Genomic DNA, 14,665 nt, shown 5'->3' with positions numbered 1-14,665 from the left:
TAGGCTCTGTTTGCACTGGATCTCCTTTACAAGATCCAGGATGGATATATAGATCCATAATGATCCAGCATAATCCATTTTATAGATCCATCATGTTCCACTTTTCCTCGTGATGATTGATACGTCCGCCAGGTTCCTGTTATTTTTCTCACTAGATTGATTAGTGCGGCATGCAGCTGGCTGTCTATGAAAGAGAGAAGAAAAAAAACTGATGGAAAAGTACATAGAAAAGTGCTAGATGCTGATCTAATGACAAATGGCACCGAGGGTTATAAATAATTTAGCATTGAATGATGTATAATTGATCTGAGACAGGTTTAACTTGATGGACGTTGTGTCTTTTTTCAGCCTAAGTAACTATACAATCCAAGTGTGAAAAGTCTCAGCTTGGACCTTAAAGGGATTTTTCCATGAAGACAACTCCCATTCATATGATCTTCTAGAAATAGGACCTTACGGCTAGTCCATGTATTATAATCGGACCTTTATACAAACTCATAACCGGTCAATCGTCATGGGTTGGGTGCATGTTGACCACACAAAGTTTACTTCCACACAAAACCTGGAAAGTTGAAGGGATTATCAAGCTCTACAGAAATATGGCCACTTTCTTCCAGAGACAGCACCACTCTTTGTCTCCAGTTCAGGTGTGGTTAACCATTACGATCTATTCACTTCAATGGAACGCAGTTACAAAACCTACACCCAAACGAGAGACAATAGTGGTGCTGTTTCTGGAAAAAAGTGGCCATGTTTTTGTAGTGCTGGATAACCCCTTTAAGAGTGTAGTTAACCCCAGTATTTGTCACATGAGACTCAGGGTTCTTTTATTCAAACCAATATGGGGCTGTGCAAGGATGCAAGCGAGCATTGTACAGCCAGATCGGCACTCATTTGCAGTGCCTTTAGAAGGTGCAACTAACCATGTGGCCAGGCAGCACAAACGATCACTGTATCGTTTGTGCGGCCATTTAAATATATTCCTATCGGCCGCACATCCCGTTTACAAACAAAGATGTGCGTCCAATAGCGACAAATTTTTCTGCCGCACAAAAGATACAATTTGCCAATGATTGGGCGTTTTCACAGTCCTTAGATGATTGCTGACACCCCTAACAGAGTTGATGAGCAGTTTTTGCCCAATAATCGGCCCGTGTAAAGGAGAGTTTAGAGTAGAATTGAGTTGCTGGTTGGCAGAATCCTCGGTTGGACTAGGTTACGTTGCAGTTTCCAATGCTGCAATAAAAATTTTCCAATATTTACTATCGGAAACTGACTGATGCAGGTCCAAGCCACAACGCGAACTGCAACACAACCTGATTGTGTGTATTTTCCATCCTTATATGTCAGTTTTTTTTCCCAAGACTAACAATCTAGTAGCTCTTTTTAGCATCAAATAAAATCGAAATGTGTTTCCTCGACCTTGCGGAGCTGTTATTTTATTAGGGAAGACAATCGCATGTCACGGACAGGCTCAGCGTCAGCTAGAGCGCTCACATGTCAAGTGGCACCAATGTGTGCATGTGCTTTAGGCTACCAGTTTCATGCAGAAGAATACAGGATTATTCTAGTAATTTACAGCATCCATCACAGGAGGAGTTACTTTTTAATGTTCGACTTCTCTAAATCTCTTCCAATGTTCTCATTCCGCCTTAAGCGGTGAATTCCCCGTTGTACTCCTCAGCCATCTCCTCTGATCTGTTCTCCAGGTTTACTGCGGCTAGAGGAGTTGGTCCGTCAGTTCCTAATATCAAAAGATACACTTTCCGTGCGGATGTTAGATGACACGAATGATCCCACACCTTTATTAAAGGAAATCCGCGATGATAAGGTTTCCACCATTATTATCGATGCCAACGCAACGGTGTCCCATCTCATCCTTAAGAAGGTCAGGCCTCTCTTTTTATTGCTTTACGGATGTTTTTGACTTTTTTTTTCAGTTTTCAATCAGTTTATTTCCTTTTCTCCTTCACAGGCTTCAGAGCTTGGGATGACGTCTGCTCACTACAAATATATTCTGACAACAATGGTGAGACCGGTGGTTATTGCGGGGGGACCATGCATAGAAGTGATAAAGGAATGTGGTAAAGGAGTATTCCTCTCAATCATGTCCCCTCCTGGAGACTAACAATCTGTTCCATATTTGTCATTACCTTTTCTGTCTCCTTCCCTCAGTTCTGAGCTGCTGCTTTCTGCTGAAGACACTGAAAACTATGTGTCCTCCTTCTTCCACCTTCCTTCCGAGATGGCTTATGTAGCACCCCTGGCCGGCCATCTCTGCACTATGTAATACAGGAAGGATTAATCACAGTCAGGTCATCAGCAACTTAATCTCAGATTAACTCTCCCAGCATTACAGAGTGCAAAAACAGCCATCCAGGGATACTGTTAATATGAGCCATGTCAAGGTAGGGGGGAGGAGGGGGGGGGGATGAAGAGAACAGCTCACAGTTTTCTGTGTCTTCAGCAGAAAGCAGCAGCTCAGAACTTGGGAAGTGAGACTGAAATGGTAATGACAAGTATGGAAGGAATTGTTAGTTTCTAGGAGGGGGAGGAGTGGAATGCGTCTTTAAGTAACCCCTACTTTTTGCCTATATCATCAGTAGATAAAGGTAGGAGCAGTAAAGGGCGTATATACTATATACTAGACCACATTTGTTTTTTTTCCAGGATTTTCCCTTGTTATCCTTGGAAGGGGTAGTAAGTGACCATTCCAATATCCTAGGATTTTCCATGTATAACAGTAGCCATCCCTTTTATTTGGAGTTCCTGCGAAGCCTCAACATGTCCTGGAGAGAAAACTGTGAGCTCACCACATACCTGGGGCCGGCGGTGAGTCAACCCATTATCATGGAGCACCATGACCCACAAGTCATTGAAAGGGTTACAGTTCATAGAAAGTAATGATAGTGCTACTGTTCTAGGCGATAAAAAAAAAAAGTAAGATAAATGTAATATTTTCTATTGGTAAGAAGGTCATAAACATGGTAGAACAATTGGAAAAAACAAGCAAGGTTTTTTTTTTTTGCGCAAAACACCTGTGTGTCTCCCGTAAAGTGTAGTAATCCCATGATTTTACCGTGACACATAGGCTCTACCATGTAGACTTAACTTAAAAATGAATGTTTGTTTTTTTATATCATAGATAGAGCTCCATGACTTCTGCATGAACCCAGAGTTACATAGTATAACTCTGACTACCTGCAACCACCACTAGGGGGAGATAAAGAGCTTAGTGTATACTGTATAACTTTTTAGTTCAAGTGGAGTAGGAGGAGCAACTGTACTCTAAAGAACAATATGTGGCACAGTTGGAGTAGATGGAATATCATCTCTGTTTGGTTTTATGGTAATACCATTATGATGTTTGTATTATGCCTATTTATGTTTGCTTATATTTTGCTTATATTTCTCCTCAGCTCTCAGCAGCCCTTATGTTTGACGCTGTACACGTTGTAGTCAGTGCCGTACGAGAGTTGAACCGGAGTCAGGAAATTGGTGTAAAGCAGCTGTCCTGTAGTACGTCACAGATTTGGCAACATGGGACCAGCCTTATGAACTATCTACGAATGGTATGGAGAACCCATCTCACCTAGACATGACAATAAATAGTTGTTGGACATGTGTTAGAAGAGGAAAATCATCACATTTCTACCAGAGAGTGCTAGGCGTAGGGGGGTTCCAAAAAGGGGGCGACACTTGTCCATGGCGTGTGTTAGGTAGTGCAGCTACAGCTTTGGCTCCATTTGAGTGAATGGGACTGAGAAGATTCCCAACTCACACCAACCTGGGGATAGAGGTGCTGCTGTTTTTGGAAGAAAGTGGCCATGTTTTTGTCATTGTTTTCCTAAAGTGGAAGCATTGTGTTAACCAAACGGAGGGAACTTCTTTGAATTAGTTCATGTTAATCATTTGACAACATTTTGAGAAAAGGCAGTCTTCACTATTACCATATAGCAAGAATTAAACATATTGGGGGAGATTTATCAAACATGGTGTAAAGAAGAATTGTCCCAGTTGCCCCTAGCAACCAATCAGATTCCACTTTTCATTCCTCACAGACTCTTTAGAAAGTGAAAGGTGGAATCTGATTGGTTGCTAGGGGCAACTGAGCCAATTCTCCTTTACACCATCTCCATACACAATCTCCCCCATTTTTTTATTGTTAGCCTATAAAAACAGCACCACCCCTGTTCTCAGGTTGAGTGTGATATTACAATTTAGTTACATTCACTTCAATGAAACGGATTTGTAAAACCACAACGTAAATGAGGACAAGAATGGTGCTGTTCCTGGTAGGGGTGTCTGTTATCCCAGTTGGTGGCCTTACTGAGGTCTATTGTTTCCTTGATCACTCATCAGTTTGCTAAAAAAAAAAAAAAAAAAACATCTGTAGATAGAAGTAGCTGTGGTCAAAAGCTTGACTTGAGGGACAGAGGGGCACATCATCGTATGATAGGTTTTCATGGTTTTCACTAATACCCCAAATCTACATTAAATTCTCCAGTAACCTGAGGGCCATAGCTTTGTCCACAATTAAACAAAAATGCTCTTCTATCTCTTGCGTCGAGCTTTGACTTTCGATCGCGGCTACTTCTGTCTGCAGATGTTTTGTCGGCCTCTGAGATGGTATGATGGTATGACATACCCATCAACTCAGCAACTTAGGCCACAGATCCCCCTTACCAGCCTGAATCTACTTCCATTCCCCTATAGTACTCTACAACACCCCCAAAGCAAATAAACAGTTTTTTTTTTAGAATGGCACAAGTTATAAAATTTATCATCATACGCTTCATGAAAAAAATGGGGTGTTACTTGTGATGGCCGATGTGTCAAGAAGAGTTCAGGGCTGTTCTAGTTATTGTTGTGGTGGCAGATGAGTTCTTTTAGCAGCTTTTAAGGAATGTAAAGTAAAGGAGTGACAACCATCCGACCTTTCAGCTGTCAATGTAAATTCCTGGAAAACCCCTTCAAGCTCTCCCATATATTTAAAAAAAAAATGTGAAAAGATTTAGTGAGTGTCTATGTGTATGGCGGCTGTCTGCTATAGATGGTGTAGGTAATGCATTTACTAAGGAGGGAGGAGGAGATGTATCCGCGGAGCTATGTAAAGTGCAGCTCTAGAGATGTAATGTATGTGAATATATAAGTATGTAGAGTTACTGTGCGGAATAATGAGGCTGACACTGCCGAATACAATAATATCCAAGCACTTGAGATCATTCGGAGAAATACAAGTCATAGATAGACCCTTGTGATAATGTGTCCTGAGTGGAATCATTTCAATTATCACCATCTTGCTATATATGATTGCAATGTCAGTGAGAGCTATCCGTCACACACTGCACCTCCATATCATTGCATTAGAGAAAAAGGGTAGATATTATACCAGGGAGGTGGCACAATGGCCCCTTACCCAGCACTGTATGTTGCTGCCCGCCTTAACTTTTTATATATAAGGTCCTCCCCTTGAAAAACTATTTATACCCACAATTCCTGACCATACCCATAAGACAGTGGTGCCCCAGTTATAGCACAAGCCTACAGTACCCTAAAACAATGATAGCCTCAGTACCACCATAGCAGTGAAGCAGTGAAAGCCGCAGTGCCAACCCCGGTCTTTATTCATAACAGAGCCAACGGTGTTCGATACGGAGATCGCTGGGGGTTTCAGGGGTTGGACCCCCGCAATCTCCTATGGATAGGGGAAAAATTAAAGTTTCTCAGAATACCCCTTTAATATAGTTGATAAAAAGACAAGTTTAACCTATACCCTACTATGTTGATCCAGAAGAAGGCAAAAAACTCTAGTGCCCTTAACTTGTAATATATATATTATATATATATTTATTTTTTTTATAGCATCCAGGCCTCCCTTGAACTTTGAGTGGGCCATGACAATATCATGTGGCAGAAAGTTCTATAGTTATAGGGAAAAAAATTGGTGGCTCCTCTCACCTTACCACATCACTAGTTATTCCTATTTTCTATATAAAAGAGGGTGCTGTCCATAGATGTTCCTCACCCATAAAGTTCCCCATGACCATTAAACACTTGGGATAATTTTTCCTCTTATTGTTTTTAATCCTCCCAGGTAGAGTATGATGGACTGACTGGCCGAGTAGAATTTAACAGCAAAGGGCAAAGGACAAACTACACTCTACGAATTCTGGAGAAGGCTGGAGATGGCCACCGAGAGGCAAGTATTGGCAACTTTGAGGTTGTTTACAGACAGCAAACTCCTTAGACGTTGGCTGTATATGTCCTTATGTGGCTATTAGGACAAGTCGTGGTCATGATGTTTCAGCGAACACCCCAGTAGTTGACATCTTTGTATTGTTTCTGTTCACTTTATGTTACAGAGAAAATTTTGGTAAAATTCTAAACCATGTAGACCACAGTTTATCCATAGAATTTCTGTTTTGCAGGTTGGTGTTTGGTATTCAAACCGTACCTTGGCCATGAATGCCACCAGTCTGGATATAAACATTTCAGACACGTTGGAGAACAAGACTTTAGTAGTAACCACAATTCTCGTAAGTTCTTTATAGAGGAGCTTCCTAAATCCACCTACATATGTCAAATCCTCATGATGCTTTGTATATCTTGGTCAGGGTCTGTATAAATATTTTAGCAGCTCTGTAAATCTGTCGTGATTGTTCTAGATGCTATGTCTCGGCTACTTGCAGGTTTATATAACACAGTTGACAATCTCATTCTTCAGCTCATTTACTTTGTGTTTTTTATAGCTCTGCATTTTGATTTGTTCTTATTATCCCATCTCTTGCTGTAATCACAAATTCAGGCGAGTTTTCCATCTCCATCCACCTGACTGTTTTATCTTATATCTCCCTCCAGGAGAATCCATACATGATGCGCAAAGCCAATTACCGATCCCTATCTGGCAATGACCAATATGAAGGCTTCTGTGCTGAGATGTTAATGGAGCTAGCTGCACTCCTGAGGTTCAACTATAAAATAAAGCTTGTTGAAGACGGGTTGTATGGAGCTCCTGAGCCTAATGGATCTTGGACAGGGATGGTGGGGGAACTTATTAACCGGGTAGGTAACTCCATGGATTACCCAATTTTCAGCTACTGTATGTTTTCCGTTTTATTGTTTGGGCATTGTTATTTAGAATTTTTTGGGGAACCTTACGGCAATTTTATTTGGGTACTGTATATAGTACTATAGTTATTTGTGCACTTTATCACTGTATTATTTGGTAGGTCTTGACATACTCTATGGGTGTAGAGCATAAAGAGAGAGAGTACTGCATGGGGGACTAATAAATCTAAGGTTTGCCCTACTTGCAGCAATGGTCCTGCCCAGAGTGGGACCTGTTTGGTGCTGGATGAAATCAATACAATCCCCTTTTTAGGACAGGGATGTTCTATTACTAGAGATGAGGTTAACTCAAGCAACCCAGTAGCTGACGAAGTTGGATACAGCCCTAAAGCTATCTGGAAAGCATGGATACAGCTATAAGCTATGTTCACAGAGCGTAAGAGACTGGCCGTCCGTGTGATTGAGAGGGCTCTGATCATCTTCCCTGTGTGCCAGTGGTCTAATACTCACCTCCATGCAAATAGCTCGGCAATCTTCCCACAGACTCTATGGGAAGACTGCAGATTACACTGATCAATGCCTTGCAATGGCATTGCATTGACCAGTGTAATCATTGTAATGGTTACAAGGGAGACATAAAAAGTGTACAAAAAAAATTAAATGAAAAAAAAAAAGAAAATAGCCCCTCCCCAATAAAAGTTTAAAATACCCCCCCTTTCCCCCATTTCACAAATGAAACAAAAAAACTATAATACATGGTAGCGTGTGTAATTTTCCGATACGTTAAGACATAACAATACTATTCCTGTGCGGTAAATTGCGTAAGATAAAAAGAGAGCCAGGATTGCAAATTTTTTCTGTCATATTATTTATCAGAAAAAACTAAAAACCAACTGGAAAAAATAAAACCGCTATGGCTCTTAAAAGGCGAGGACGAAAAAAGAAAAACGCAAAAATGAGAAATGGTCTGGTCATTAAGGCCAAAATAGGCGGCAGAGGCAAGGGGTTAAAAATTCTATGGAAATGTAGCTCAACTTTCTAGAAAACCATGTAATACATGGACACGCCAGTCTGGAAGAACCTCTTGCATCATGCCTCTCTTCTCTGGCTCGTAGATGGATTGGGGTTACAAGAGAGAGTGCTCCTCTTATGATATCCCCATGTCCTAATAGGATATATGGAATGGGGTTATCTTTATAAGACCACCCCCTTTAAATAGGATCTTCTTCCATGGCTGCAGCGTTGTATAAATGATTTGTGTTTTATAATGCGGAGGTAATAAGGTTAACCTTGGTGTTGTGAGGAATGTGCTGGCGTCCATGCATCGCTGGCTGGTTTAATCATGCAATCAGTGTTATGCACATAAGGTCCATAATTATTGATGAAAATGAGCAGAGATTACATGAAGCCGCTCAATGACTGGAAACATCACTTGCTTCACTTCTAAAGTTTATACATACGGTATATAGAATATTCAACAAAGGAAGAACTGGCACATATGCTTGAAAGGTTCCCGTATACTCGTGGGATGATTTTATAGTGAGCTTAAAGTGTCTACAGATACCCAGATCCTGAAATGTTCCAGTCCTGGCAAATTGTCGATGGGGCATGAAGGTACCACCATTGTGAGCACGTCCAATTGGAGGCAGGAGCAAGTAAACTATTCATCGATATCTCTTCATTTGTAAAATCTGGATCCTATTTGATTGGCAGGTGCTTTGTTGCAGAGTCACCCATCTGTCATCTCCACATAGTGATCTGCAGTGATGTAATAGCTTATGTATTTCAAATTGGGAATATATTCAAGCCCCTGTAGCAGAACAACCAGTTCTCCTCTATGTGCGGCTTTGTAGACCCAACGTGCATTACATCCCTGGTTGCATCCTATTTCTTTTGAACACTGGACCCAATCGCTAGCAATACCAATCCCATAAGAGGAGGATGGCAATCACAGCATCAAACTCCTCACCAAAACACCAATTCAGATTTGGCAATGGACTAACAAGTTGTCTAGCCCAGTATACCAGTCCTTATGGTAGGTACCTTCCTGGCCTATCCTCTATGGAAGGTACAATTCCTGCTTTCTTCTGTGATAGGTACACTACTTGCATTTCCATGTGGTAGGTACTCTATTGGCCTTCTTCAGTGGTAGGTGTCGTCATCTTTTCGTACCTTGGTTGGAACCTGACTGGCCTAGCCAAATGTGATGGGTATATTACATTGAAACTTTTGAAAGGGCATCCGTCTGTATAAGCAGGGTGCACACGCACAATGACTGTATGTATGGTAGTCTCCATGGAGTATCATTGCCCCAGTGCCACCAGAAATGGGTTAAAACTAGAGCATCTAGGACCCACCTGGGGTTTTTGGCCAATGAGAGCTGCTGGAATGTACCACTGTGCTGGGACTATACGTAGTAGTGTATTCTTTCTTGGGAGCAGGTCGGAAGTGCTCGGCAGGAGTCTGCCGGCGGAACACCGTGGCTACCCTCAGGAGTATGAGTAAGCATAGTTCGTGCCAGTTGGTTTCCAAGTTATGGTTGATCGATAAACGCTGTGGCCGACCATCACCCAGCAAAGAGTTAAACGGTGTGTTTTATACCTGCCCTCATCTTCAGTTGGTTTACGAGAGCAATTGGTATGGAGCTTATATATAGTCTAGGCTATGTTACTACAACATGTTTTAGGTAAAATTCACCCAAAAAAATTGTGGAAAAAGAGCCTTAGTAACCCTATTCAGAAGTCCAAGATCCATTCCAATTTATGGAAGACGGAATGTAACTCCAGCATCCTTGTGTGAACAAGGCTTTAGTGTAAGAGGCTGGAAGTAATACAGTATCTGCTCGATCAAAATCACGTAAGACTACCCCGGATTCTCCAATCTAATGTGCTTTATTAAAGACTTTGAATAAATTTTTTTTTTTCAGAAACAGCAAGACTTCTGGCTTTGTTTAATACTCCAGCACCACCCTATGCAAGTCAATACTGCAATACCAGGCACAGCCTACAGGCACAAGTGGTGCTGTTCTCATAAGAAAGCTGTCACGCTGTTGTAATGTCATGCATCCCCTCCAGCCTTTGTTTGCGTTGCACGAGTGGCTTATATCCTCTATAACATACTGTGAGGATCCAGAGTAATTCTTATTTATTAAAGACTCCAATGTTTGCAGTTTGGTCATTCCGGAGCAGGGTGATATCCGATCAGAATTCCCGGCATTAATCAGCAGCTAATATCCGTCCGTCCTGGCACGGTGACAGAAAACAAGATTTTATTAATGAACCTGCTGTGGGTGGAGGTGGAGATCTCATCTCTCCGGCCGTGGCAGCGGAGATTGGAAAGGCTTGAGGCCTGCTGGCTATAACATGAGGAAAATGGGATTTGCTTATTTCGAGCCCAGGCAGTTTAATATAGAGGGGATGATGAAGCTGTTGAGGGTTCTTTCAGGTCTTTATACTAATAGATGGTATTACAGGGACAATTGTATCTGTCAGAGGTGCACTGGGATCAAATTATCTATCTCAAATGATGGAAATGGCTGGTGTAGCGGTGCTGACGGAGATGGAAGGTGACGGTCATGAAAGACAGCGCCTCGCCAGAGAAGGATTTGTGAGGTTCTATAGGAATCATTAGATGGAGATTTGTTTATAGGAATACTGTATAGACTAGTTAGAACTACAACTCCCAGCATGCCCCATTCTGGGAGTTGGAGTTTCACATACCGCTGGGGAGCCACAGGTGGCAAACCACTCAGCTATAATAGACAGCATGAGGAAATGAGCAAAATGAGCAATGTTAATATGGAGACACTTGACTTTAATATAGTCAAACACTTTAATCACTTTTGGCCTTTTTGTCATTAGACATTTGAAGGATATTTTTATGACTAAAAATTGGAAGAATTTTTTTTTTTTTAATATTTAAAGCCACTAATTTATTTTCTCTTGAATTGAAAAGGATTAAACAGGACTAAATTTCTCGTATATAAATCCCTATATAAGCAGCCGGGCTGTAGAGTTGTTGGGGGAGATTTATCAAACATGGTGTAAAGTGAAACTGGCTCAGTTGCCCCTAGCAACCAATCAGATTCCACCTTTCATTTTCCAAAGAGTCTGTGAGGAATGAGAAGTGGAATCTGATTGGTTGCTAGGGGCAACTGAGCCAGTTCTACTTTACACAATGTTTGATAAATCTCCCCCAACAACTCTACCGTTGTCTCCGATATATAGTAGTTACTTGGGTAGTAGTTTCTAAATTATAGTTCTCCAGTTGTGCAAACTACAACTCCCAGAATGCCCAAACAACCACAACAGAAACAATCAATAAGCTTTTTGATTAAGTAGAAGCTTTGCTGAATTGCTAAATATAAGGCCTCCCTTGAAAGTAAGACCTAGTAAAGTTTTTATTTGGAAGCATGCCCGCCAAACAGAATACCAGACATGCAGCTGTAACAAGGCATCAAGAGGCCCGTTGCCTGCCACCATCCCCTCTCACCCCTACCTCCAGATGTAGAGCTGCACACAGTCTGCCATTATCCTGTCGCTTGCTGCCATACAGTACGCTGTCCCTGCTGTGCTGTACGAGTGTGCTGTGGTGAACTCCCCCTGGTGGCCGGAAACCGCCATACCGTGCACTCTGTCCCTGCTGTGCATGTGACATGTGAATTCTGAATTGTGAATAAGACATCCCCTGATAATAAGAACTAGCCCATCTTTGGTAGCAAAAATGAATATAAGACACTGTCTTATTTTCTGGGAAACATGGTCGTACTAGTTTTCCAGCTGTTTCAGTACTACCACTCCCAGCACATGACAGTTCTGTTTGCTGACAATGGAAACCGTCAGCAAGCATGCTGACAAATTCCTAACGGCTTTGCTGAGTCCCTATGAGGTAGAAGGGCATTTTGCTTTTGTCAGTGCCCAGTATATAACAGTACAGTATAAGGGCCCTATTCCACCGGACAATTATCGTTCGCATAATCATTAACGATTAACGATCTCAAACGACCGCTATTGCGAAAGACCTGAAAACGTTCACTCATTTCCATGGAACGATAATCGTTACTTATGATCGTATTTGCGATCGCTTTTTCTTCGCTATTTCTTCGCTATTGCATTCGTATCTACTGGGAACGACCAAACGACGTCTTATTCAATGCAAACGATTTGCGAACGTTGTGTGAACGAGCAATGATAAAAATAGGTCCAGGTCTTATAAAGCGATCAACGATTTCTCGTTCGGTTGTTAATCGTTAACTGCATTTCAACCGAACGATTATAGTTTAGATTCGAACGATTTAGCGATAATCTGAACGATAATCGTCCGGTGGAATAGGGCCCTAAGGAAAAACTCAGTGGCCATTCGCAAAGCCTCACCCATATGCAGTGCCCAATGGCTGCACAACTTTTCGAGCAAATTCAGTCATTTTCCTTACCCATATCAATGCAGTTTTACATTAAACTTTGTCTACAAAAATTTCACACCACCCTGAAAAGCTGTGCAGTAGGGTGGAAAAAAGGGGTAAGTCCATGTTCTAAATAGATTCTCCCATTGAAATCAATGGAACTTTTAAAATCCGTACAAATTATATATTGGTATTCCGATTTTCCACATCTTCAAGTGTGAACAAGCCCTCAAAGTATTCTCTAATTTAGGGCTTTCCAGCTGTGGCAGAACTACAACTCCCATCATGATAGGAAATAGTTTCGCATCAATCATAGAAGAAAAAGAATCAGAATAGACATTGTAGACAGGAAAGAAACTTCTTACGACTCACGCTGTGACTAAATGCTAGTATAACAGTAGACGTGCACATCATCAGGTCTATTCTTGTTGCCATGTTGGTAAGGGGGCGAGGAACATTAAACTGATTAACGGTATAGCGGTTTATAGAGTTAGCTGTAATAAGGATGGTGGGTGGAGGAATGAGCGAGGGTTAAATGATACGGTCAGTTGTGGCATAGGCCTCATTACCCATATACAACCCATGATGAAACGCTCACACCTGATGAGTAATCTGCATTGCCATCAATAGACGGCATCCCACCCCTGCCCACATATTCAGGCCGTGGCTTCAGGAAGATGAGAGGAGTTAAGTCGGCTTCAGTATCCGTCACCGCAGACAAAGACATCAGTTGCATATTACAAAGAGCAGGATGACTATCTTGGATGAAAGCTAATGAGGATAGCCTCCAGTTTAGTATGACAACCATTATTTCTCATTAACATAGATTTTTTTTCTTCACATCTCTCCCTACAGAAGGCAGACCTGGCAGTCGCGGCTTTCACCATCACAGCCGAGCGAGAGAAAGTGATCGACTTTTCCAAACCCTTCATGACCTTGGGGATCAGTATTCTGTACCGGGTTCAGATGGTAGGTACCTACCCGCACCCCTGTGCTAATGCCATACCACCCCCACCCCTTTCTGCATGTAGCTACATGTGCTGAAAGAACCTCACATTTCACCGAACAGGAAGTCAGAAGAGCGCAGGAATATTACTTCCCCCCACAGAGCACATCCTATTAATATACCTATGTCTTGTCTCATCTGGTGTATAATATAATGAGTGAGCGCCCCTCTAAACGGTCCCGCTGCGTGTAACCCTCCAACGCACCGAGAAACGTAATCTTATTATAGGGAAGAATTAAGCATCTGCCCGTCTGTACTGCAAATGCATACGCCTCATCTATCAAAACTGTCGCCGAGAAAAGGTTCTTGTTGCACATGGCAACTTTGATTTTCTAAACTGTACTGGAAAATGCCATTCCTGCCAACAGTACTAAACCGATCGTCCCGCCACATCATGCACATGTACCGCATCTACCACTTTCCTGAATCACTGTATAGATGATCACAGAAGAGTTAGGATTCTATTACACAGAGTGATAATCGGACGTATTGGGCCAATTCGGTCAATTTTTATGTAATAAAGACACGCTCAGCCGATGAAATGATCATCAGCTGATCGTTTCTTTAGGTCCGGACCTAAAATCGGTCACCGACCACGCATCGTTACATGTAATAGTGATGCATGGTCGATGGCTGACGATTAAACAAACAGCTAATATATTACCTCTCCACGCTTCTGGTCTTGTCCTGTGCGTTCCGGCACCGCGGCTGCAGCTTCAGAGCTCGCTGTCTGTTCCGACAAGCCGTTCAGCTAATCTCAGGTAATGTATTAACTGTTTGGGCAAGGGCTGCACAGACATCTCTAATAATGTCCGTGCAGCCCTTGCTAAATAATTATCGGGTTGTTTAATAGGCCCAGTAAATGAGCAACAATCTGGCAGATCAGCACTCTTGTATATTATTGATCGGGCCTTTATCGGGCCATGTAATGGTACCCTGACCAAATTAGCAATTAGCATAGGCTAGGTTCACACTGCGTTTTTGCAATCCGTTTTTTTTCATCCGTTTTTTGCAAAAAACGGATGAAAAAAACGGATGCATTTGTGTGCATCCGTTTTGATCCCTTTTTCCATTGTAAAAAAAAAAGAAAAAACAGATCAAAATGGATCCGTTTTTTTTAACGGACACAAGAGTAGTGTCAGCTACGTTTTTGTTTCCGTCAAAAAAAAAAAAAGGATCCGTTTTGA

At 41.9% G+C, this 14,665-nt stretch overlaps 1 protein-coding gene across 1 annotated transcript in view; it reads left to right on the top strand.

The window, feature by feature from the left end:
• GRIK5 (glutamate ionotropic receptor kainate type subunit 5) overlaps window positions 1-14,665 on the top strand; it is a 137,269-nt gene that overhangs the window by 75,921 nt on the left and 46,683 nt on the right. Inside the window, exons 5-12 of the mRNA XM_069948870.1 lie at window positions 1,710-1,888; window positions 1,976-2,029; window positions 2,671-2,832; window positions 3,420-3,572; window positions 6,098-6,202; window positions 6,432-6,539; window positions 6,862-7,065; window positions 13,328-13,441. Coding sequence (XP_069804971.1) covers window positions 1,710-1,888; window positions 1,976-2,029; window positions 2,671-2,832; window positions 3,420-3,572; window positions 6,098-6,202; window positions 6,432-6,539; window positions 6,862-7,065; window positions 13,328-13,441 — 1,079 coding nt within the window. The remainder of the gene's footprint in view (window positions 1-1,709; window positions 1,889-1,975; window positions 2,030-2,670; window positions 2,833-3,419; window positions 3,573-6,097; window positions 6,203-6,431; window positions 6,540-6,861; window positions 7,066-13,327; window positions 13,442-14,665) is intronic.

The sequence above is a fragment of the Dendropsophus ebraccatus genome, chromosome 12 (genome assembly GCF_027789765.1).
Source record: "Dendropsophus ebraccatus isolate aDenEbr1 chromosome 12, aDenEbr1.pat, whole genome shotgun sequence".
Lineage (NCBI taxonomy): Eukaryota > Metazoa > Chordata > Amphibia > Anura > Hylidae > Dendropsophus > Dendropsophus ebraccatus.
This window is presented reverse-complemented; position numbering and strand designations above follow the sequence as displayed.